Source organism: Rhinatrema bivittatum, chromosome 8 (genome assembly GCF_901001135.1).
Source record: "Rhinatrema bivittatum chromosome 8, aRhiBiv1.1, whole genome shotgun sequence".
Lineage (NCBI taxonomy): Eukaryota > Metazoa > Chordata > Amphibia > Gymnophiona > Rhinatrematidae > Rhinatrema > Rhinatrema bivittatum.
The window spans coordinates 2914323-2940700 of record NC_042622.1 but is presented as its reverse complement, the minus strand read 5'-3'; the positions used below and the strand labels follow the sequence as shown (position 1 = coordinate 2940700).

The 26378-nt window shown below is 42.8% G+C and overlaps 1 protein-coding gene across 2 annotated transcripts in view; it reads left to right on the top strand.

The window, feature by feature from the left end:
* The first annotated feature begins 4539 nt into the window (after positions 1 to 4539).
* Positions 4540 to 26378, top strand: part of TPX2 (TPX2 microtubule nucleation factor) — a 246042-nt gene continuing 224203 nt past the window's right edge. For both annotated transcript variants that reach the window (XM_029612898.1, XM_029612897.1), the window contains exons 1-2: positions 4540 to 4670; positions 24830 to 24949. In XM_029612898.1, the coding sequence (XP_029468758.1) occupies positions 4603 to 4670; positions 24830 to 24949 (188 nt within the window). In that variant the 5' untranslated portion in view covers positions 4540 to 4602. The remainder of the gene's footprint in view (positions 4671 to 24829; positions 24950 to 26378) is intronic.

Below are 26378 nucleotides of genomic sequence, written 5' to 3'. Positions count from 1 at the left end.
CTCCATCAGGGACCCGTTTGTTTCCACCAGGTCAAACGCTTTTGTCTAGCAGCATGGCTTTTGAGAGGCGAAGGCTGAAGTCCAGAGGGTATTCGGATGCGGTAGTCGCCACCCTCCTAAGGTCCCCGCAAAGTTTTCGGTGTCGTCTTGTGTGTGGGTCTGGAAGGTATTTGAGACGTGGTGCCTTGATCGGGAGGTGGTACCTACTCGTGCGTCCGTTCCAGATGTTTTGCTTTTTCTTCAGGATGGTTTGGGCAAAGGGTGTCTTGTATAGTTTCTTGCAAATGTTCAGGGTGGTGGCACTAGCGTCGTTGCGTGGTCAGGTCCAAGGTGTGTCTTTGGCATCTCATCCAGATGTGGTTTCGATTTCGTAAAGGAGCTAAACATTTACGGTCCACCGTTACGACGGCCTTGTCCTTCTGGAATCTGAATCTGGTATGAAAGGCTTGTGGCGGTGCTCCCTTTGAGCCTATTCGCAGGTCCACCTTGAAGGATTTGACTCTGAAGGTGGTGGTTTTGGTGGCTATTGGTGAGGTGGGTTTCCAAGCTGCAAGCCTGTCTTGTCGAGAGCCCTTCTTACGGATATCTGAGACGGGGGTGTCGCTTCGTACAGTTCCTTCCTTTCTACCTAAAGTTGTCCGCCTTTCATTTAAATCAGACGGTAGAACTTCCTTCGTTTCAGATTTGGACAGGGCAGATCCCTTGTCCAAGGACTTGCGGAGGTTGGATGGTCCGAATGTTGTTGCGTTAACCCCCAGAAGGCGTTGGTAACTTCTAAGTATCGGACCACCTCTTCGTGCTTTGGGAGTGGACCTTGACGTGGTAATGCTGCTTCCAAGACTACCATTGCTCGCTGGTTGAAGGAGGCTATAAGTTTCTGCGTATCTGTTGCAGGGTAGGTCTCTGCCAGTGGGTCTACGCGCGCATTCTACGCACTCCCAGGCTGCGTCCTGGGCGGAATGCCAACACATATCCCCAGAGGAGATTTGTAGGGCGGCGACGTGGAAGTCCTTACATACGTTCACCCGACATTATCGCCTGGATGTTAAGGCTCCAAAGCAGCGAGGGGCTTTGGAGAAGGGATGCTCAGAGCGGGCCTCTCCGGATCTCATCCCATTTAAAGACAGCTCTGGTACTCCCAGGAGTCTGGACTGGTCCGGGTACGTACAGGGAAAAGAAAATTGGTTCTTACCTGATAATTTTTGTTCCTGTAGAACCATGGATCAGTCCAGAGTCCCGCCCATCTGTTCTTTCATGGTAAGGGAGAGTCCGTGCTGCTTGTTTTTTCTCATTCGCAGATCAGTCCTATATGTCCTGTTATTGATGGACTCTGGTTCTGTTCCCATTTGGGGGTTGAGCCGGTTGCTGCTGTTAGGTTACTGTATATAGTTTGGTGTTTGAGAAGCTGTATAAATGAAAAAATCAATAAAGCTTTAATTAAACAAACAAAGTCTGAAACCCAGTTTGGCTCGGTATCTATTTCTTCAGTCTGGTGACCTAGAGATTGTCTTGAGATTCAAGTAGTTTGAGTGGAAATGTCAGAGGGGAGTTAGGCCCATACTCCGTGGTATATCACTGAAGTATTCCAAGGAGTGGAGTCTGTGAGGATGACCAGACTGGGAAGTCTGCTTGCAGGGTTGCTGTGGAAAAATGTCAACGCTATATCTAAATGGAGATAATCCGTTCAGGTTGTTCTCAAATCAATCCTTAAATATAACCTGAAACTACCATATTTTAAACCCGGGTGGTGTTTACAACTCAATTTTGTTCCCAATAAATGTGGAAAACAATTTTTTGAAAATGTTAAGGAGAAGGATGGAAGTTTCATAAATTTTATTCAGCACTCACCAGAAATGCCTCCTTAGATTTTAATCATAAACAACCATCTTTTTTTGTGTGAAATACTTTTTGTAATACTTGAGTGTAACTACAACACCCGTATATAACTCATACAATTTTTATTTTCATGAAAAATAGCACTTTGATCATATTCATTTTCAAGTGTACTTAGCTTTTCAAAGTCTCTGCATGTCCAATATTCATTCGACTCGCGCAAGTTTCGGCATGAACTGCCTTCCTCAGGAAACTGTTGTTCTTTTTCTTCCTTGCTTGTGTGATAAAAAAGTTAAACACAAGGCAACAGGCAAGACAGACAGTATATTTCTCTTAATTAAAGCCTTTTTATTTATTTAATACCTAGTCTTATGCGCGCATAAGGAGGCCAGCCTAGGAAGTCTAAAAAAGACTGACCTGCTTTGTAATTGAAAAGACTTTCCTTAAGTACAGTTTGCATAGCAATTAAACACAACACTTCTTTGAGGATCACAGAGAAACATTTGTTTAGACATTTGTTACTTCAAACAATTTCTCAGCGCCCTGAGAAATTACCTAACCTTGACGATATCTGTGTTTACAGCTCTTTTCCTGGGAATATGCACTTCAAAAGATACATCCTTTCTTTAGTTATCAAGAGAAAGAGAGACAGACTATCTTGATTTACAAGTCAGCAGTGCCCCCTGGACCTGAAATGATGCATCTGCATTGAACAGATGGCCCCAATATATTTTTTTTATCGCACTTGAAACGCTGACATGCAACTGAAATAAATGTCTTGTATCGTGCTCACTCAAAGCCTCCTCCCAACGCTAACCGTGCTACTTACATTGGCTATTTTTCATGAAAAAGAATTTCTATGAGCTTTATAAGAGAATTTATAAACATCAGCTTTGCCGGACATTATAAAAGGACAAGCAAAAGTAAGAAATTCTAAGTTGTATTAACAGAAGCCAATGTATAGCAAAGATTAACAGCTGGCCACCCCGACGGTGAAAAAAATGAGGAGGTGTGCACACACGAATAATGTGTTTAATGTGTTTAAATACATTGAAAAAGATTAAATAAAAACAATTGTATGAGTTATATACGGGTGTTGTAGTTACACTCAAAGTATTACAAAAAAAAAATGGAGGTAGGATGGTGTTTATGATTAAAATCTAAGGAGGCATTCTGGTGAGTGCTGAATAAAATTTATGAAGCTTCCATCCTTCTCCTTAAAATTGTTTTCCACATTATTGGGAACAAAATTGAGTTGTACAACACCACCCGGGTTAATATATGGTAGTTTCAGGTTATATTTAAAGATTGTGGAAAAACGTCAGCAGACACTCTTGAAGCATATTGGGAGGGCTCTGGTTTCTACTGGGAAAGCTTGCAGGGACTATCCTGGGAGGAGTGCAGATTCATTTCTGTATGGATGTCCACTATTCCAAATTATACCTGCCGTGAATGTTCATGCAGTCCCTACTGTAGTAAGCTGTCTTTGGGAGAAAAGAGCTAAAGAACACCTAGGATCTTGACTGATTCTTCCCCCTACTTTCTTTTCAGGAAGGACCATGGCCCCAACACTCCCATGTGAGCAGCCAGTAGAGTAGGTCTTACAATGATTGGGCTCTGTTGTCCTGTTCTCGGTTGCTGTGGGCCCTGTGGTGTGAAGGTTTTTTTTATCATTTACTTCTAACCAGTTTTTGTATAGCTTACATATTCGGCTCTTTGGAGTATCATGAGCTCATAATATTGAACGAATGGCACCCTTAGGCCTGTTTCTTTGATGTGACCCATGCCTGCATTGCCCAGGGGGATCTGGAGAACGTAAGGATGTACAGTGTTGTAGGGCATGAAATAAGAGGCAATAGTAATGTAATTGTAGCCTGTCATTTTTCATGGGCTTTCCTGTTAAAATGTATGTGAGAAAAATATCAGGGGGGGGGGGGGGCGGGGGGGGACACTTTTCCCTCCTGCTCCTAAAATGAGTGATACCCAACTACACAGAAAATGTTTCCTCCCTACCCTGTCCTTTGTTACTTACAAGAAAAAAATTTTTTCATTGAATTTGAAAAAAATACCTACAGTACCTGAATGTAATCCACTTTAAAGGAGCTGAAACAGGAATATAAATCTCACAAATAGTGTGTGGTATGTACTTGTTCTGAAGCTGTATAATCCTGGGATTTTATGGGTGGCTTAATTTGTAATATGCCTAGAGTATGGATTTCCCTGGGGGAAAATGGAGTAGAAAACGAAGGGAGCGTGAGGGGAGAAGAGGGCACTCATACATAGCTGGCTATGGCACTTTGAGCAGAGTACAGAGGTAAATAGATTATTCATTTTCTATTACTATAGTATGTATAAGGATCTTCAGTTTCATTTTTCCTAGGAATTTCAGTGTTAAAAACAAAACAAAACCTAAAAAACCCCACTAGAAAAATGATTTATACAGGAGAAAGTCAGTGGAAGAGTTGTTTTTTTTTTGTTTTTTTTTGGTTTTTTTTCCCACTGATTTTATTTTGTTATAACATTGAAAACAAAAATCCCAAAGTATAAAGCTGTATTTCTTTTCACTATATTGCTTCCCATTTTCATGCTGGGCTGTCTTTTTTTCTTTATTAAAATGAGAAAATATTTCTCAAGCTGCAGTTTCTTTTGCTATAATATTGCCATGCAGATGCTCAGTCTTCCATTTAACTTCTGCTCTTTACAGATGAGAGTGATGAAATTGACAAAACAGAAAAAGAGCCATCATCCAACATAGTTTGCTCTTTGGAAATGTGGCAAGCCGGTTCCAAAATGGCTCTTGCTCCTGGGACATCTGCTGCTATAGTGCAGCCAAGGAGGTAAGGGCTGCTTCACATCTGCTTACCCCTATGGTGTGCACTGAAACTTTCCTTTGCCTTCTGCTCCACCAGTCAGGAATAGATGGGTTTGTCCTCTCATCCAGCCACTAATTTTTTTATGACATCACTGCTATGTTTGTCACTTTTAGAACCAGTATAGTCTGTGTTCTGTCTCCAGTTTCTAGATGAGATTTGCCTTAGGCACATCCTTTATTCCTCCTAAAAAGTGTTTTGGGGTGTTTATTTTTGTAAAGAACTAGTCTGATCAGTTGAATATTATTGTCAGCTGAAATTTACTTTGGTCAACCTCCTACATTATTATTTGCATTGAAGTGAGTCAGCTGATTGCTCCCTCTGTGTGATGTCTGTGACATCACGGAGAAAAATGAATCATTAAAATCAGCCCAACTTACAAAAATGTAAGTGTGGGAACCGGCAGCCCTTGCTAAAAGCAAGGGAAAATAGTTTTTAAACCCTGCAGAGGCAGTTAGTGGAGGGAATTTATCCGTTGCTGAGGACAGTGGCCATCTTGAAATTGTCACGGTTAGTGATGGGGCCGTTGCGAGGTGTTGCTATGTTAAGAATCCTCAAGATTACCTAAAAGAAATTGTCAAGTAGGCACTTCTTTAGAAGCAGCAAATGCATCTTCTGTAGGGAATCTGGAATTTTTTCAACAGGCGTTGCAGGATAAATGGGATATGATGTTTATCTCCTGCCAAGACCTGCAGCAGATGAGAATAGACATCAGAAAAGGAGGAGATTGGCAGCTGAGGATACTGACTTAGGCTCACCTGACCTGATGCATACTTTTGGATTAGAAAATGAATTGGAAGTATGCTGGGAGGGCCATGAGTTCATCAGAGAAAAAATGTATTCTGGAGGGTGGAGATGCAAATTAGGTTATTTCATAGGAAAGAGATGAGTGTGCTAATTGCACAAGTCAATTCAGCTTTAAGGCTAACAAGATAAGGGTGCAAGAACCCCCAGATTAGGGACCCTATTTTAAAGGGTATACGAAGAGGCTACAATTTCTTTCCATTTCACACCAAGAAATTGAGTCTATGGTGTGTTCTGAATGGGAAACATCAAACTCATGATATAGGTGACTGAGGGTTTATAATAAGCTATACCCTTTGCTGGTGGAAAGCACTGGAGCTATTTTATTTGCCTAAAGTTGATGCTATGGTTGCAGCAGTAGCAAGGGATAAAACTAACCATTCCATGGAAGGAAGTGTTGCATTAAGAGTCGCAGGATTGGAACTTAATTTAAAGCATTTTTTTTCAATTAATTAATTGGCATTGGGTGCCACATTTACCTTGAGATATCCTTGCAAATATGTTGTCAAATATCACATTGATTTGTATTTTAATTCCTGAGCAACTTAAAGCCCTTGTTACATTTTAGGAGGACTTTATCATCACCTGTTTTCACTCCGATCCAGTAAGATTGTTTATGCAGGAACTTTCACTTTGGTTTTTTTCTTTTTTGTAATAATTCCTAGTTCTGTCCTCAATCATCTTCCTCCTTCCACTCTCTGTGAAATATTTCTTTACAGAGAAGGGTGTTGGATGCCTGGAATGCTTTACTGCTCTCCCTCTACGACACACTCATCAGAGGAACCGACTCAGGATCCTCTTATCTGATTGCCATGCTTGACTTCTCCGCTGCGTTCGACACAGTCAATCACGCTGTCCTCCTCAACATCCTCAGGAGTATTGGGATCACTGGTAATGCTCTCGCCTGGATACAATCGTATCTCCAAAATCGCTTTTTTACTGTCTTAGTGGATAACAACGAATCTGACCCCATCAGTCTCCCCCAAGGTGTGCCCCAAGGCTCTTCCCTCTCCTCTACCCTCTTTAATATATACATGCTTCCCCTTACCACTCTTCTCACCAACCTTCACATCAAGCATTTCATTTATGCTGACGATGTGCAAATCATATTCCCCTTTTCTGACTCCCTCCAAACTGCTCTACAAAACTGGGAATCCTGCCTTTCCTCCATCAACCAACTCTTCACTGGCATGCACCTGGCTCTAAATCCCAACAAGACTGAGCTATTAATCATCTCTAATAAGCAGCCGCTTCCAGCCATCCCACTTGCATATGCATCTACCACTTTCCCCGCGCACATTCGCAATTTAGGTGTCCTCATTGATCATCTTACTTTTAAACCTTTCATTAAATCTATCATAAAGGAATGCTATTTTAAGCTACAAACGATAAAAAAACTCAGACCCCTGCTACACTTTTCTGACTTCCGTACAGTACTTCAGTCTATTATTCTGTCTAAAATAGACTACTGTAACGCACTCCTCCTTGGCATCCCCGCAACACACACCATGCCGTTACAACTATTACAAAACGCCGCCGCTCGTATACTGTCAAACTCTAAAAAAAAAAAAAAAAAAAAAAAAAAAAAAAAGACCATATCACTCCCACACTTATCGAACTACATTGGCTCCCAATACACTCACGAATACTTTATAAAGCACTCTCTCTCATCCATAAAAGTCTGTTAAACTCAAACCTCAATTGGATCAACCCCCCCCCCTCCTCCCCCGTACCTCCAATAGACCCACCCGCCCAGCCCTCCAAGGAACCCTACGTGCCCAATCCATCAAATCATTCAAACTCTCCTCCACTATAAGCAGAGCTTTTTCACTCGCCGGCCCCACCATATGGAACTCCTTGCCTCATGATATACGCATGGAGACCTCCACTCCCAAATTAAAAAAAAAACTGAAAACCTGGCTTTTCCAGCAAGCCTACCCCATGTCACCTCCCCCTACATAAAAATTCCCCTGTGAATCATCCACCGATTTCTGACTAAGAATGCTTTATGACCGCTGATTCTTGCACATTGTTATTTATGTTATAGTTATTGTATTTATTTATTGATTTTGTTTTGCCTTTCAGTATTATCCACTCTTCCTGTTAATTGTATTCTTCGGTTACTTGTAAGGGCTCCGCCCAAAAGTTTTTGTTTTTTGTGAACCGATACGATGTGCGAACGGCTATCGGTATAGAAGAGACTTTAAATAAATAAATAAATCCAGAGGAGGTGGTGAAGATGAAAACAACCAAAATATTCAAAAGGGCATGAGAAACAATGTGGATCTCTAAAGGCTAGAGGATGGAAATGAAGAAAAGAGTATATGGGGTAATTTGCTATTTCCTGTCGATAGCAGGGCTGAATCAGCCATGCTGTCTAGGGCTGTCCGTTGAGGCCCGTGAGGCGGAGCTTCTCAAAGCTGTAACACAGAGCTTTGCTCTGTGCAGCTGCGTGAGGGTTACCGCGCTGGAAAAAAGCTTCTCCTCAGTCTGTTTTTCGCACACGGGAGTGCACATGAAACTTCGATCTCTCCTCAAAAACATCTCCAAGTAAAAAATAGAATATATTAAAATGGGAATGACCACAGCAAATAAAAAAAAATAACACCCCCCCCCCCCCCAAGGCCATCGGGATTCAAACAATTTTTCCGCAGGTATACGATGTTGCTAATGGACGGTCATGAGGCTGTCTCAGGGACATTGTTGGAAAATGTCCCCGAGAGCTCGGCACCCAAGGGCTGGCTAGGGGATCCTACGCCCCCCCGCCCCTCAGAAGCACACTCGTTGCCGGGCCCGGCGACGCATCATCCGGCCAGAGCTCAGAGCGACATCGATGGGGCCTACCTCCTCGGGCTCGAGTAGAGAAGGCCGGGAAAGTGAGTACTCACGCGGAAAGCAAAGCCTCAAAAACATCGAGGCATGCGTCGATTATGGCGCCCACATCGAAGCAGACGCATCATGCGTCGCATACTCAATCAGGCCATCGGAAACAGCTTTTTAACCCAACGCAACATTTGACGGCGAAGGCATCAACACTGGTGCAGCCTTCAGAGCCGGCGCAACTATCGGCGCCGATGCATCATTAGCTTCGGCGCAGAAGCGGACTCGGACGCCAGCTTCGACTTCAGCGCAGCCGACCAGTTTATCGACGCATCTAACGGCACCGATGCAACCGGCGTCGACACAGAAACCAACACATTCACAATCGATGCAAAAGGACCAACCAACAAAAACCCCACAGCAAGTTCTTTGCCATACAAATGCCCAGGAAAGAGTAAACATGCATCAAAATCTACTGAAATGCAAAGAGGGAAACACTATAAGTGGAAACACTCTCATTACAGTTCAAGAGAAATGTCTCCAACTCACTCCCTCTCGCATGACTCTCCAGAGTTGCTATCACGTAGACCTTTGTCCCGGGACAGTAGGACAAATCCACAAGATTCTTCCATTGAAGAGGAATTGCATGTATCCTCACGTTCATCCTCTTCCTCCCTGGAAGTACTTTCTGAAGTTTCATCACTTTCACATACACAATCTAAGAGACAAAGATTGTATAGTGATAGATCACCATAGAGAAAAGGACAGGTTCTGCAGCAACCCTCTGTTCCGCACACGGTATCGGATATGGCCCACATACCGCACATGCCAGTGGAAGCCAAGGAGATCCTAACACAGATTTCCACTCTAACAGGATTTCTGACTACACTACAAACAGCCGTTCAGGCTCCCGTACCTCCACGGCCTGAACCACAGGGTTCTCCAGTAGACTTGATGAGCTCTTCTCCGAGACGTCCTTTGACTCCCTTACCTCACTCACCAATCCCATCGCCACAGCTATCAGTAGGTATACCTCAGCAGCCACTGTCAGACCCATCCTCAATGGGATATCCAACGGATCCAGAACAGGAGCATCAACAGCCGTACTCACCGCCAGAGGACTTAGCTTACCCTAAATTTATTGAAAAGGTGGGCACAGCTCTTCACCTGGAAATCCAGAAAACACCAGATCCTAGAACAGAGACATTAGGTCTCTTAAAAATATTCGACCTTTCAAGTGAACCAACTAGTTTGCCAACTCAGAAGGTTCTTGATACTGTTCTGGAGAAGTCCTGGGAAACTCCGCATAACATAGTTCCGGTGTCTAGGAAAATTGACATCAAGTATAAAATGAGTCTCCCTTTTCCGCCACACCAGTCCATCGTGGTTGAGTCTGCTTTACAGAGGGCTAAGAAAACAAGGTCACACTCAAATATACCACTGGGCAAGGATCATAAAATTCTTGATTTTGCAAAAAGATCTTTACAATCTTCTATGCTAGGAGCGCGTATTGGATAACACCAATTTTATCTGGTCCAATACTCTATGATTGCCTCCAGCAAGTCAAGACCCTCTTGCCAATCTCGTCTGAAATCCCTCAACCGATCCAAAACATGGAGGAAGGCGTACGCCTTCTATTGAGATCAATATATGAATCATTTGAGACATCCTCCTGTATCTCTGCTTCGGCAATAGCGGCACGCAGGATTGTGTGGCTCAGGGCAAGTGCCATATGGGGGGACATCCACGAAAAATTGGCGAACTTACCGTGTCATGGAGATGATCTGTTCGGTAACCACTCAGCAACTATATATTTCGGATTATGTATATATACTGTACTATTGTATATAATTAACCTCCTCTTTCTCTCTCTATTTTTCCTCCTCCCAGTTTACAGCCCCTGTTAATTGTAACTGCATCTCTTCATCACGTTTAGTTATGTTCTTGGTTTGTTCTTTACACCCCTGTTTCATGTAAACCGGCATGATGTGAACGCTTTCATGAATGCCGGTATAGAAAAACCTTAAATAAATAAATAAATAATCAACTACAGGTAATGGTATCACAGTTAAAGGAATAATCAGTGGCTGTACAATCTTTAGTAAATCTTCCGCTTTACTCTTCCTACACCAAGCGATGATATCCCCAGATGAGAAGACAGCCTTTCCAGAGACGACAGTTCCGTCCATATCCACCATACTGACCTCCGACCTATCAACAACCACAAAGACAACAAGGCTCACAACAGCAACAGCCTAGAAGAGGCAGACCTAGACCCCAACGTACTCAAGGTCAAGCGACTGCAACTACGTCTAAGGCTCAGCCATCTCTTTAAACTCTGTAGGGCCACCTCCTCCTCCTGCAACCATCGCCGGGAGGATCCAATTCTTTGCCCAAGCTTGGTCGCAGATCACATCAGACGGCTGGGTAATAGAGATTATACTTCACGGATACCACCTTCATTTCTCTGCCAATCCACCCCTTCCTTCTTTACCTTCTGCAATCAATATCATGAAGGATCACCTTCCAACTATCACAGGAGGTCAACCAGTTAACCGAGCAATACAAAAAAATACCCAATTCTTCCTGTAACAAGGGGTTTTATTCTCCATATTTCCTCATTCACAAGAAGATGGAGGGTCTACGTCCCATCTTAGACTTATGGGAACGCAACAAATATCTAGTGAAATAAAAGTTCAAGATGGTATCTTTGAAATCCATTCTACCTATTCTCTAACCCAATGATTAGATTGCTCCCTAGATCTGAAAGATGCTTATACTCACATCCCGATGCACCCAGCGTCCTGGAAGTACCTGTGCTTTCAATTCAAGGGAAAGAACTATCAGTTTTACCCTTCGGTCTAGCGGCTGCACCCAGGGTTTTCACAAAATGCATGGCAGTGGTGGTGGCCCACCTCAGAAAACACATCCAGATCTTCCCCTATCTTGACGATTGGCTCCTAGTGGCATCTGATCCACGGCTACTACGATCTCAGGTGCACCAGACAATTCAATGTCTTCAGATGTTAGGTCTGGTGGTCAATTTTCAGAAATCGAACCTCACACCAACACAGTCCCTTCAATTTATAGGTGTCCATTTGGTAACGTACCAGCGCAGAGCATTTCTACCAAGAGACAGGGCAATCACCCTCAGGTGCTTACTGCAAAATATCAAATGTGCAAAAAAGACAACAGCACGCCAAGTTTTAACTATCAAGGGCACATGTCAGCAGCCATATACACAGTGCAAAATACTCGTCTGCATATTCAAAGATTACAATGGGGATTAAAAAGACAATGGTCACAACACCGCCAACCCTTGTCTCACAGGGTCTCCTTAACTCCACAGATGTTAATGGACATCAGTTGGTGGCTAAAAAAGCAAACACTAACCAAAGGGGCGCTTTTCACATCACTTCCGCATACAGCAGTACTAACCACGGACGCTTCCCACAAAGGTTGGGGTGCTTACCTCAATCACCTGGAAACACAAGGCCAATGGTCTGAGTTCTTTTCAGATCAACCTCCTCGAACTCAGAGCAATACGGAATGCTTTACGAGCTTTCCTCACACACCTGCAAGGCAAGTGGGTTATGGTGTATACAGACAACCAAGTAGCCATGTTCTACATAAACAAACAAGGAGGGTCAGGTTCCTGGACCCTTTGCAGAGAAACACTGATAATTCTGGACTGGGCAGCACATCATTCCATTCACCGTCAAGCGACATACCTGCCAGGAGTAGCCAACATCAGGGCGGACAGACGAAGCAGAATCTTCCATCCACACGAGTGGTCATTACACCAAGAGGTGGCGGATCAAATTTTCACATGCTGGGGAGCACCCACTATAGATCTATTCTCCACAGAGAACAACTGGAAAGTACCAAGCGTCTTTTCCTTGAGGAATAGTCCATACAGAGTAGAGCAAGACGCCTTTCTAATTCCGTGGACAGGAAGCTTACTCTATGCTTTCCCACCAATTCCTCTGCTCACTCGGACAATTAAAAAATGCATACACGACAAAGCAAACATGATCTTAATCGCTCCAGCATGGCCCAGACAGCCATGGTACACTTATCTTCTCAGACTGTCCATCGATGATCCAATATCATTAGAAAACCGAGAAGACCTCCTGTCGCAGGACAAGGGGTGCCTTCTCCACCCCATGCACAAGTCGTTACACCTGACAGCATGGAGATTGAATGGTCAGTATTGACAGATATGGGACTTCCGGGCTTGGTTCAGGATGTTATTTATTTATTTAGTACTTTTTTATACAGACATTCATGATACAGATCATATATTGGTTTACAAGGAACAGGGGGATTTAACATAAACCATAACATTAACCAAAACGAAGAGGCAAAAGTTACAATAAAACAAGGGTAGTGGAACTTGGAAGATGAAGAAGCTGTAGTAAATAGGAAACTCGGTAACTATAGCAAATCATTTACAATGTTTAAGATGGTGTGCAATGATCAGTTGCAATGCCTGAGATGGAAGGCCTTAGTACATGATGTAGGTTTGGGTTAGGGGAAGGCTTGTTGAAAGAACCAGGTCTTAAGTTTTTTTCTAAATAACAAGCAGGGTTCCTGTCTGAGATGGTGGTGGGGGGAGGGTGGGAATAGTGTTCCGGATGGTTGGTCCTGCTGTTGAGAAGGCCCGTTCTCTAGTGGTTGATAGATGGGTGGCTTTCGTAGAGTGGACGTGCAAGGATCCTTTGTAAGCTTCCATGATAGGTCTAGAGGAGGTGTGGAGTCTGAGTGGGAGTTGCAAGTCGATGGGTACCTGGTGGTGAATGGTTTTATGAATGATGGTAAGGGATTTGTGAAGGATTCTGAAGGTTTACTGGTAGCCAGTGTAGATCTCTAAGGATGGGCGTAATGTGCTCTCTTCTGTTGGTGTTTGTTAGGATTCTGGTGGCTGCATTTTGGAGCATCTGGAGAGGTTTGGTGGAGGAGGCAGGGAGACCTAGTAGAATGGAATTGCATTTTGGAGCATCTGGAGAGGTTTGGTGAAGGAGGCAGGGAGACCTAGTAGAATGGAATTGCAATAGTCTATCTTGGAGAATAAGATGGCCTGGAGGACTGATCTGAAGTCGTGAAGATGTAGAAGGGGTTTAGCACCTGTAGTTTATAGAAGCAGTCCTTGGTTGTGTGGTTAATGAACTTCTTTAAGTTTAGATGGTTGTCAACTATTACTCCGAGATCTCTTGCTTGTGTAATTAGTGTGTTGGGGAGGGTTGGCTGGAGGGTATCACTGTGTTCGGGGGATATAAGAAGGAGTTACATTTTGGCGGAGTTAAGTACCAGGTTTAGACTGGTGAGTAGGAGGTTGATGGCTTGGAGGCAGATGTCCCAGAACTTGAGTGTTTTCGTAATGGATTCAGTTATAGGGATCAGGATTTGTACTTCGGCGTAAAGGTAGTGTGTTAGTTTTAGGCTTGTTAGCAGCTGGCAGAGGGGAAGGAGGTAGATGTTGAAGAGGGTGGGAGACGAGCCCTGGGGTACTCCTAGAGAAGAATTAATGCTTGGGGACTCTTTGTTTATTTATTTAGTGTTTTTCTATACCGGCATTAAAGATAAGAATCACATCATGCGGGTTTACATTTAACAGGGGGTGTAAAATGAAAATAAAATAAAACAGTAACTGGTGAAGAGAAACTATTAAGTTACAATAAAACAAGGATGTTCAAAACTGGGTGAAGAAGGAAAGGCTAAAGGAATTTAACAGAGCAATTATTTACAATGTTCTAGGAATGTCTGGGTATGGTTGTCATTGAATTGAGATTCAGTTGGGGTCTGGAAAGGCTTGATTAAACAACCACGTCTTAAGCCTTTTTCTGAATGTTAGAAGGCACGGTTCCTGTCGAAGATCCGGTGGAATGGAGTTCCATACCGATGGTCCTGCTGTGGAAAAGGCCCGGTCTCTAAATGTTATATGTTGAGAGGTTTTAGTATGGGGTACATGTAGTGATTCTCTGTAAGCTTCTCTAATGGGTCTGGAGGAGGTATGTTTTCTGAATGGGATTTGTAGGTTGAGTGGAGCATGGTGATGGATGGCTTTATAGATAATGGTAATGGACTTATGAATGATTCTATAGTGAATTGGCAGCCAGTGTAGGTCTTTAAGGATGGGAGATATGTGGTCTCTTCTTCTCGTGTTTGTCAGTAGTCTGGCTGTCGTGTTTTGGACCATCTGAAGAGGTTTGGTGTGAGACGAGGGGAGACCTAATAAGATAGTTACAGTAGTCTATCTTACAAGATTATTGCTTGCAGAACTGTTCTGTAATCTTGAGAGTGAAGGAGTGGTTTTATTCTTTTCAGGACATGTAGTTTATGAAAACAGTCCTTAGTTGTTTGGTTGATAAATGATTTTAGATTTAGATGATTATCGATAATAACTCCTAAGTCTCTTGCTTGGGTGATGTGAAGGTTGGCTGGTGGATTTGTTATGATATTACTGTTTTTCGGGGAGATGAGAAGGAGTTTGTTTTTTGAAGAATTTAGTATTAAGTTTAAGCTAGTGAAGGCAGATTTCCCAAAATTCAAGTGTTAGAGCTGGATTCTTTAAGGGGGATCACGATCTGGACATCGTCTGCGTATACGAAGTGTGTTAGGTTCAGTTTGGTTAACAGCTTGCATAGTGGAAGAAGGTAAATGTTGAAGAGCATGGGGGATAAGGAAGAACCCTGGGGAACTCCTAGGGAGGAATAACGGTGTGATTCTTTATTGTGAATTTTAACCTTGTAGCTTCTGTTACCAAGGAATGTTTTGAACCAGGCCAATGCAGTTCCTGTTATTCCTATGTTAGACAGCTGGTTTAGGAGTATGGAGTGGTTAAGTGTCAAATGCTGCCGATAGGTCCAGGAGAATCAGTAAGAAGGAATGACCTTTGTCGAGGCCCATGATGAGGTGGTCTGTCAGGGATATGAGTAGGGATTCTGTGCTTAATGCTTTTTGGAAACCATATTGGATAGGGAACAGAATTTTGTGATCTTCGATGTAATCAGATAGTTGTGTATTAACTAATTTTTCCATGACCTTGGCTATAAAGGGAAGGTTGGAGATCGGGGCGGAAGCTATTGGGATCTTTAGGATCCAGATTTGGATTCTTTAGGAGTGGTTTGATGGAGGCCAGTTTAAGATCGCCTGGATAGATTCCCTGGGATAAAGAACAGTTAATGATGTCAGCCAGTGATTTGGAGATGGTGTCGGGGATTAGTAGAAGCAGTTTAGTAGGGATTCGGTCGAAGGGATGTGAGGAAGGTTTCATTTTCTTCAAAACTGCTTGGATCTCTGAGGTTGTGATGGGTTCAAAGGATTTGAGAGATATGTCTTTGTTGGGGTGGAAGGAGGATAACCAATGGGACAGTGCTATACCGGGGTACAAATTATATCGCAATGACAGAGGAGCACCCGGGAGGAGGTGTGGCGCTTTATGTCCGGGATGGCATAGAGTCCAACAGGATAAACATCCTGCATGAGACTAAATAAAAAATTGAATCTTTATGGGTAGAAATCCCTTGTGTGTTGGGGAAGACTATAGTGATAGGGGTATACTACCGTCCACCTGGTCAAGATGGTGAGATGGACAGTGAAATGCTAAGAGAAATTAGGGAAGCTAACCAAATTGGTAGTGCAGTAATAATGGGAGACTTCAATTACCCCAATATTGACTGGGCAAATGTATCATCGGGACATGCTAGAGAGATAACGTTCCTGGATGGAATAAATGACGTTTTTATGGAGCAATTGATTCAGGAACCGACGAGAGGGAGCAATTTTAGATCTAATTCTCAGTGGAGCACAGGACTTGGTGAGAGAGGTAACGGTGGTGGGGCCGCTTAGCAATAGTGATCATAATATGATCAAATTTGATTTAATGACTGGAAGAGGAACAGTGTGCAAATCCAAGGCTCTCGTGCTAAACTTTCAAAAGGGAAACTTTGATAAAATGAGAAAAGTTGTTAGAAAAAAACTGAAAGCAGCTACAAAAGTAAAAAAAAATATCCATGAGGTTTGGTCATTGTTAAAAAAAAACAAAAAAACAACCATTCTAGAAGCACAGTCCAGATGTATTCCACACATTAAGAAAGGTGGAAAGAAGGCAAAACTATTACCGGCATGGTTAAAAGGGGAGGTGAAAAGCTATTTTAGCCAAAAGATCTTCATTCAAAAATTGGAAGAAGGATCCAACAGAAGAAAATAGGATAAAGCATAAACGTTGGCAAGTTAAATGTAAGACATTGATAAGACAGGCTAAGAGAGAATTTGAAAAGAAGTTGGCTGTAGAGGCAAAAACTCACAGTAAAAACTTTTAAAAATATATCCGAAGCAGAAAGCCTGTGAGGGAGTCAGTTGGACCTTTAGATGATCGAGGGGTTAAAGGGGTACTTTGAGAAGATTTATTTATTTATTTAGCATTTGTTTATATACCGAGGTACAGCTGACATAGCCTTCACTCCGGTTTACATTATAACAAACCAGTTACATTTAAATTCATAACAGTGTGACAGAGAATGAATCAGAACATTAACTTAGTCAATAAATACATTGAACCATTCATTGAACAATAGTTATGAGTGTAAGCAACACTTGAAGTAGACGGATGAAACCGTTAGAGAGGAGAAAGGTTTCTGCAAGACAGGACGAAAGACAGAAGGAGGGGATTGCTGGCATATAGAACGTGAAGGTGGATATGAAAAAGATTATGTTCAGTTGTCATTGGGTGAGCAGCCATTGTACGATTGTGAGAGTAACCAATCTTTAAGATCTTTTTTAAAAGATTTAAAGTTTTCTTGCGAATTGAGGTGTTGAGGTAGTGCGTTCCATAATTTTGGGCCGATGATAGAGATGGCTCTATTTCTAGTGGAGGATAATTTGGCTTGAGGTAAAGAAGGGACATCCAGCTGAACTTTATATGTAGATCTTGTTGTACGTGAAGATTTGTGTAGATGTATAATATTGTCCAGGGCAGAGTAGTCAGCTTTGTGAATTGATTTGTGTAGGATTGTGAGTACTTTGTACTCTATTCTTTTTTTTTAACTGGTAGCCATTGTAAGTTGTAAAGTACTGGGGATATATGGTCGGATTTTCTTTTACCAGACAGGACTCTGGCAGCTGCGTTTTGGAGTAACTGCAGAGGTCTTAATGTTGAATTAGGGAGGCCTATCAGAAGGGAGTTGCAGTAGTCCAAACTGGAGAAGATGAGGGCTTGAAGAACGGTTCTGAAATCATGGGGATGAAGCAGCGGTTTTAAGTGTTTGAGTATTTGAATTTTGTAAAAGCCTTCTCTTGTTTTTGTTGTGATGTGCTTTTTAAAATTTAGCTCATTATCTAGCCAGAAACCCAGGTCTTTAACGTTGTCTTTGAGTTGAATTTGAATGTTGTCAAATTGGAAGGATGGAGTGGAAGTTATACCAAAGTTTTTTCTTGTAATTAATATACATTCTGTTTTGCTCATATTTAAGCATAATTTTAGATTGTTCAGCAGATTTTGTATTGCTTTCAGGTGTGAGGCTGCTTTTGACATTGTTTCTTCTAAAGACGAAGTAATGGGAATGAGAAGTTGTATGTCATCAGCATACATGTAGAAAATGATGTTAAGGCTTGTTAAAAGATGGCATAAAGGAAGAAGGTAGATATTAAAGAGAATCTGTGATAAAGCCGACCCTTGAGGAACTCCAGTATCTAGAGGGATGGCCTCAGATGAAAAGTTGTTGTAGAAAACTTTGAAAAATCTGTTTTTAAGGAAAGAGGAAAACCAGTTGAGGGTTTTTCCAGCGAGCCCGATGGATTCCAGGCTAAAAATAAGCCTTTTGTGGTCCACAGTGTCAAAGGCTGCTGACAAATCGAGGAGGATCAGAAGGTGATCTAGTTTGTTATCGAAGCCTCTTAATAAGGTGTCAGAAAGATTGAGTAGTAGGGTTTCTGTACTGAGGTTTTTTCTAAAACCGTGTTGTGTGGGAAATATAATTTTGTGGTTGTCCAGGTGTTCGTTTAGTTTCAGAACCGCCTTTTCTGTCAATTTAGCAAAAAGGGGAAGGTTTGATATTGGGCGGTAGTTTAAATCCTTTGGGTTGAGGTTTTTTTTCTTCAGTAGTGGTGTGATTGTAGCGATTTTTAATTTGGTAGGAAGCTCGCCATAAGGCCATCGTGGAAAGATTAAATGATTTCTTTGCTTCTGTGTTTATTGAAGAGGATGTTGGGGAGGTACCCGTAATGGAGAAGGTCTTCATGGGTAATGATTCAGATGAACTGAATCAAATCATGGTGAACCTAGAAGATGTGGTAGGCCTGATTGACAAACTGAAGAATAGTAAATCAGCTGGACCGGATGGTATACACCCCAGAGTTCTGAAGGAACTAAATGAAATTTCAGACCTATTAGTAAAAATTTGTAACCTATCATTAAAATCATCCATTGTACCTGAAGACTGGAGGATAGCAAATGTAACCCCAATATTTAAAAAGGGCTCCAGGGGCGATCTGGGAAACTACAGACCGGTTAGCCTGACTTCAGTGCCAGGAAAAATAGTGGAAAGTGTTCTAAACATCAAGATCACAGAACATATAGAAAGACATGGTTTAATGGAATAAAGTCAGCATGGCTTTACCCAGGGCTGGTCTTGCCTCACAAATCTGCTTCACTTTTTTGAAGGAGTTAATAAACATGTGGATAAAGGTGAACCGGTAGATGTAGTATACTTGGATTTTCAGAAGGTGTTTGACAAAGTTCCTCATGAGAGGCTTCTAGGAAAAGTAAAAAGTCATGGGATAGGTGGCGATGTACTTTCGTGGATTGCAAACTGGCTAAAAGCAGGAAACAGAGAAGGATTAAATGGACAATTTTCTCAGTGGAAGGGAGTGCACAGTGGAATGCCTCAGGGATCTGTATTGGGACCCTTACTTTTCAATATATTTATAAATGATCTGGAAAGAAATACGACGAGTGAGGTAATCAAATTTGCAGATGACACGAAATTGTTCAGAGTAGTTAAATCACAAGCAGATTGTGATAAATTGCAGGAAGACCTTGTGAGACTGGAAAATTGGGCATCCAAATGGCAGATGAAATTTAATATGGATAAGTGCAAGGTGATGCATATAGGGAAAAATAACCCATGCTATAATTACACAATGTTGGGTTCCATATTGGGTGCTACAACCCAAGAAAGATCTAGGTGTCATAGTGGATAACACATTGAAATCGTCGGTTCAGTGTGCTGCGGCAGTCAAAAAAGCAAACAGAATGTTGGGAAGTATTAGAAAGGGAATGGTGAATAAAATGGAAAATGTCATAATGCCTCTATCACTCCATGGTGAAGACCGCACCTTGAATACTGTGTAAAATTCTGGTCGCCGCATCTCAAAGAAGATATAATTGCGATGGAGAAGGTACAGAGAAGGACTACCAAAATAAGGGGAATGGAACAGCTCCCCTATGAGGAAAGACTAAAGAGGTTAGGACTTTTCAGCTTGGAGAAGAGACGGCTGAGGGGGGGGATATGATAGGTTTATTTATTTATTTATTTAGCAGTTTTATATACCGAAGTCCTGGTAACAAAGTTACTAATCACTTCGGTTTACATTACAACAATAGATTGACAGATGTTTAAAATCATGAGAGGTCTAGAACAGGTAGATGTGACTCGGTTATTTACTCTTTCGGATAGTAGAAAGACTAGGGGGCACTCCATGAAGTTAGCATGGGGCACATTTAAAACTAATCGGAGAAAGTTCTTCTTCACTCAACGCACAATTAAACTCTGGAATTTGTTGCCAGAGGATGTGGTTAGTGCAGTTAGTGTAGCTGTGTTTAAAAAAGGTTTGGATAAGTTCTTGGAGGAGAAGTCCATTACCTGCTATTAAGTTCACTTAGAGAATAGCCACTGCCATTAGCAATGGTAACATGGAATAGACTTAGTTTTTGGGTACTTGCCAGGTTCTTATGGCCTGGATTGGCCTCTGTTGGAAACAGGATGCTGGGCTTGATGGACCCTTGGTCTGACCCAGTATGGCATTTTCTTATGTTCTTAGAAGGGGAGGTGGTGTTGGAAGTAAGCTGTGTTAGGAGGTTAGTGACTTTATTTTGTTATTGATTTTGACTTTGTAACCTCTGCTACTGAGGAAGGAGTCGAACCATTTGAAGGCCGTTCCTGTTATCCCAATGTCGGATAGACGATTTAGGAGGATGGAGTGGTTCACTGTGTCGCATGCTGCAGAGATGTCGAGGAGCACTAGCAGGAAGGAGTGTCCTTTGTCCAATCCCATGATGAGGTGGTCCGTGAGGGAGATGAGTAGGGTTTCGGTGCTTAGCGATTTTCGGAATCCATATTGCGTTGGGTGAAGTATTTTTTGTTTTCAGGATAGTCTGTGAGTTGCGTGTTGACCAATTTTTCCATGATGTTGGAGATAGGGTGGAAGTTGTTGGGGTCCTTAGGGTCGAAGTTCGGTTTTTTAAAGAAGTGGTTTGAGGGTGGCGAGTTTTAGTGCATCAGGGAAGATTCCTTGTGATAGAGAGTTGTTTATAATATCCGCCAGGTGCTTGGAGATAGTGTCCGGTACCAATAGGAGTAGCTTGGTTGGACGGATGGGTGGAGGGCTTCATTCTCTTTAGTATAGTTTCAATCTCTATGGCGGATGTGGGTTCAAAAGATTCAAGTGATGCTCCTTTGTAAGAAAGAGAGGAAGTGGAGTAGGGAGGTGGTGTGGAGCTGGGCGGTAGGCGTGTTAGAAGGTTGGATATTTTGCTTTGGAAAAAGGAGGCAAGTTCATTGGGTTTAGATTGTGCTTGGTCATCTGGGATGGACAGGGTGGAGGTTTTTGTGAGATCAGATACGTATGAGAATAGGGCCTTCGCGTCAAATACTAGGTCATGGATTCTAACAGCGAAAAAATCTTTGTAGTGTTGAGTTCCTGTAGAAGTGGAGGGTGGATTTGTATGCAGCTAGAGTGCTGGGGGATGGGGCCTTACGCCACTTATTTTCTTTGTCGAAGGTCTAGCTTCAGTTTTTGGAGTTCATTGGAGAACCAAGCTTGTTTATTATTTAATTTAATTCATTATTTAATATTAGTTATTTTGTTATCCTAGCAGCCAGGAAAACCGTCCATGAGACGGAATTACAGTTTCAAATGGAAGCGATTATGAAATTTGGTGCTCTTCTCACCAATGTGAACCATGCGATTGTCCACCAGAGCGTCTTTTAGACTATCTATACTCGCTCTATGCTGTGGGACTAGCCACAGCATCTGTTACGAGTTCATCTAAGCGCAATAGTGGCCTATCACGCTCACAATAATGGTCGTTCTATCTCTACGCACCCGATGATTTCTCTCTTCATGACAGGCCTTTCTCAGCTTATGCCTTCCACAGCAAAACCACCAGTTCCTTGGGACCTCAATATTGTCTTGGAACAACTCGTGTTCTCCCCCCCCCCCCTTTGAACCCTTGAACTCTTCACACTTAAAATACCTTACCTGGAAGGTAGTCTTCCTAGTAGCTATCACGTCAGCATGCAGAGTCAGTGAGATGCAAGCATTTCCTCAGAGGGGTGAGGCATCTGAATCCACCCATCTGTCCGGTGTGTCTGTCCTGGAGTCTTAATTTGGTTCTTCGAGTATTGTGTGATCCGCCTTTTGAACGCCTTAAAAGGGCCATGTTGAAGGACCTCACGTTGAAAACAGTATTTTTGTTGGGTATCTGTTCAGCTCACAGAATCTCGGAACTGCAGGCTGTCTTGCAGGGAACCTTTTTTGAGAATTTTGGTTTTGGGAATCTCTCTTCGTATGGTTCCTTCCTTTTTGCCAAAGGTGGTTTCAGCTTTTCATTTGAGTCAATCAGTTGAACTTCCGGCCTTTCCAAATTTGTCATCCAATGTCCTGCACGTGAGAGAGCTTCGTCGACTGAATGTTAGACTCTGTTATGCTATTTGGAGGTCACAGATCATTTCCAAGTTTCAGATCATTTTCCTAGCGTGTAGCAGATGGACTCAGGACCAATGGGTATAGTGTGCTCCTAATAGTTGGAGATGGAGTCAGATTTCAATCATACGTCAGCACTACATATACTGGTGCTCGAGGCTTTGCTCTCCAGTTTTTTCCGTCTCTTGGTGCGAAGGTGGCTGACCTCACGCGTCACCTAAATAGGATTTTAGACAGTGCTGGGGTGGAGCCGGCTGTCGAGGTACATGTGGGCACAAACGACATAGGAAAATGTGGGAGGGAGGTTCTGGAAGCCAAATTTAGGCTCTTAGGTAGAAAGCTTAAGTCCAGAACCTCCAGGGTAGCATTCTCTGAAATGCTCCCTGTTCCTCGTGCAGGTCACCAGAGGCAGGCAGAGCTCCGGAGTCTCAATGCGTGGATGAGACGATGGTGCAAGGAAGAGGGATTCAGTTTTGTTAGGAACTGGGGAACCTTTTGGGGAAGGGGGGAGTCTCTTCCGAAGGGATGGGCTCCACCTTAATCAGGGTGGAACCAGACTGCTGGCGCTAACCTTTAAAAAGGAGATAGAGCAGCTTTTAAACTAGAACAAAGGGAAAGCTGACAGTCACTCAGCAGCGCATGGTTCAGAGAGAGGTATCTTCAAAGGATACTAATTAAAATTAAAATTAGGGCATCCTGACAGTGAGGTTCTAATAAGAAAAGTAGTCCAAGTGCCTGTAACTAAAAACTCACCTGAGCTAAAAATTTCTAACTTATCCCTATCAATTAAAAAGCAGAATGAAAATACAAACAAAAAACAAACTTTGAAATGTTTGTATGCTAATGCCAGAAGTCTAAGAAGTAAGATGGGAGAATTAGAATGTATAGCAGTGAATGATGACGTAGACTTAATTGGCATCTCAGAGACATAGTGGAAGGAGGACAACCAATGGGACAGTGCTATACCGGGGTACAAATTATATCACAATGACAGAGAGGAGCACCCGGGAGGAGGTGTGGCGCTTTATGTCCGGGATGGCATAGAGTCCAACAGGATAAACATCCTGCATGAGACTAAATGCAAAATTGAATCTTTATGGGGTAGAAATCCCATGTGTGTCGGGGAAGACTATAGTGATAGGGGTATACTACCGTCCACCTGGTCAAGATGGTGAGACGGACAGTGAAATGCTAAGAGAAATTAGGGAAGCTAACCAAATTGGTAGTGCAGTAATAATGGGAGGTTTAAATTACCCCAGTATTGACTGTAAATGTATCATCGGGACACGCTAGAGAGATAACGTTCCTGGATGGAATAAATGATAGGAATAGGTTGGGCATTGCTCCATAAAGCTATCAAAAGAAATAAAGCTGGATGGACTGTCTATAAGCTTTTGTGCACTTCAAGTAAAAGGCTAAGGCTCGCTTGCAGTCCATAATATGCAGTGCTCGTTCGTCTTGGTGCAAATGGGGCCTGGAACAGAAAATTGGCAGTATCCAATTGGCTAGCAGATAGCATATCCTTCCGTTATGCCCAGCCGGGACTGCATCTTGCAGGTCATTTTAAGGCTCATTCTGTCAGCCATGGCAGCATTGGTGGCCCACTTTTGAGCAGTGTCCATGGAGGAAATCTGCAAGGCTGCGACGTGGAGTTCTCACCAACAGTCACATCACATTATTGTCTGGATAGGGATGGCCAGTGCAACAGTAGTTTCGGCCATTTTGTCCTCTGGAACCTGTTTGAGATGTAGAGCCCAACTCTCCCAACCTAGGGCCCATTGTTTGGGTTCAGGCTGTGTCTCCCTCTGTTACTAACAGCACCTGGTGTGTTTATGCCCGTTGGCACCTGGTTAGGTATCTTTTGGTCCGTCCCCCCCTTTGTTTGGGGAGTTGCCTGAAGCTAGGGTTTCTCCCATGTGTGAGGACTAGATCCTGCTTGTCCTCGGAGAAAATAGTTGCTTACCTGTAACAGGTGTTCTCTGAGGACAGGAGGATGTGAGTTCTCACAAAACCCATCCGCCACCCTGCGGATTTGGGTTTCTCCTGTTTTTTTTTTTTTAATTCTATGTTACAAGACTGAAGAGGAACCCCCGTGTGGACGTGTGGTGTAGGGCATGCTGGGTTCCATCTAATGAAGTCAGCCTTATGTGAGGACTAACATCCAGCTGTTGTCGGAGAACACCTGTTACAAGTAAGCAACTCTGGTTAACAAGAGGATTCTACTTTGCTGGTGTGGTGAACAATGATCTGTGTTAGGGGAACGAATTCAGCTCCTTTTGATACAGACTTAAGAGTGGAATTGCCTGGCAGTTTTGCCTAATTGACTGAATCCTCTTGTTACCTTTTTGGATCCTAATGTGCTTAGCACTACTCCTTTCTCCTTTTGATGTTTTCCACTGAGTGTACTGTTCTTCCTTTCCACCTGTATTTTGCTTAATAAAAAAAAAGTCTCCAGTGGCTGAATGAAGACAAACCCATCTGGTAGAGCTGAAGGAAAGAAAATTAACAGGTATGACTCAATTTCTCCTTTTACAGCTGGAAAGATATTTATAATATGCTTGTATTCTCTCTCCCAGGATGTCCAAGAGGCTGTCTGCACAGGAGAGGAATAAACAGCTTGCAAAGATCCGGGCCGAGAGGAATATGTGTTCATCTGGAAGTACTGAATCACATCCTCCCAAGAAAAAGCAAAAAGTGTATGTAGGAATGGGATGAGTGGCTAGGGGCTGCCTCTGTGGTAGATGCGCCAACCATGAACTTTTCATTTCTAGTACTATTTTTGGTCCAAAGCAATAAATGAGCATGGAAAGCAGGTTTTCAGTGTTGAGTGCCCACTTTCCTAATGCGTGCCCAGGCACCTCTCCTGGGTGCACGATGCAATATGTAAATGAGGGGTCGCGCTGCCACGGAGGCGCTAGGGACAAATGTGCGCGCCTGCACCTCCTTGGCAGCGGGCGCCCAGGAGAGGTGGCTGTCGACAGGTTAGGAAAACAGATGCTCAATTTTACCAGCATCCGTTTTCCCAACCATTGCACTGCCACGGGTAAAGAAAGTGGGCACTCGTTAATTGAGCATCCATGTCCCTAATTTGACTGCTGGCACTCTTTAAAAAAAAAAAAAAAAACCAAACCAACCATTTTTTTTAACCTTTTGGTTCCTCCGACTTAATATTGCCATGATATTAAGTCGGAGGATGAACAGAAAAGGAGTATTTCCTGCTTTGTCTGTACACTTTTTGTTTGGCTGCTCAGAAATTAACACCTGTTCTGGGCCGGCATTAATTTCTGAGTATAAAAATGTGCGAGTTGGTTTTTAGATTTGGGGAGAATAACTAATAGCCTCATCAACATGTATTTGCATGTCATGAGCACTATTAGTTTCATGGGGCTTTGGAGGCGCTAAGGGGCTGTGAACTCGTGTCCAAGCATGGGTTAAACTGTGCGCTCTGTTCAGGGCGCTGTTCATATTGACCCCTTTGTCTGCTAAGGTAACTTGGAAGGCGGCTTCTGATGTATCAAATTGTAAATATTTTTCTGAAATTTTAGCAAACATCTCATGCCACAAAATGTGAAAAAGTGCGTGTAATATTGTGGTGCTAGGAAGCTTGGTAAGTGTGAGGGATGCTGACACAGGAAATTGCTGAGCAGTTTCCAGTGCACAGGGAAAGTGGGGACTGGGGTGGAGCTCCATAGGAACTAGTGCTGGGATTTTGGCACCATGTGCTTTCATTGCAACTCCCTGGGGATTTTCCCCTATTTAATAGACCCACTGTGCCTAAACTGGTCATTGCAGCAATGATCCTGAAGCTGGGAGCCAGGCACCAGAGCTAATTTGTTCTGGAATACGTTTATAAATGATCTAGAAAGGAAGTGAAGTAATCAAATTTGCAGATGATAGAAAATTTCCTAGAGTGTTGCCAGATGGATTCAGGGCCGATGGGTTTATGCTTCCCTGCCAGCAGATGGAGATGGAGTCAGATTTCTAAGCTAACGTCACCCTACATACACCCCTGCAGTGACCTATTACTTCAGTATTTCTCAGTCTTGCTGTACTTTTTGGCAGGAGAAATTCTACATTTAAATTGGAGAAAAAATTGAGCCTCTCTCTCCTGTGGTGATACCTAAA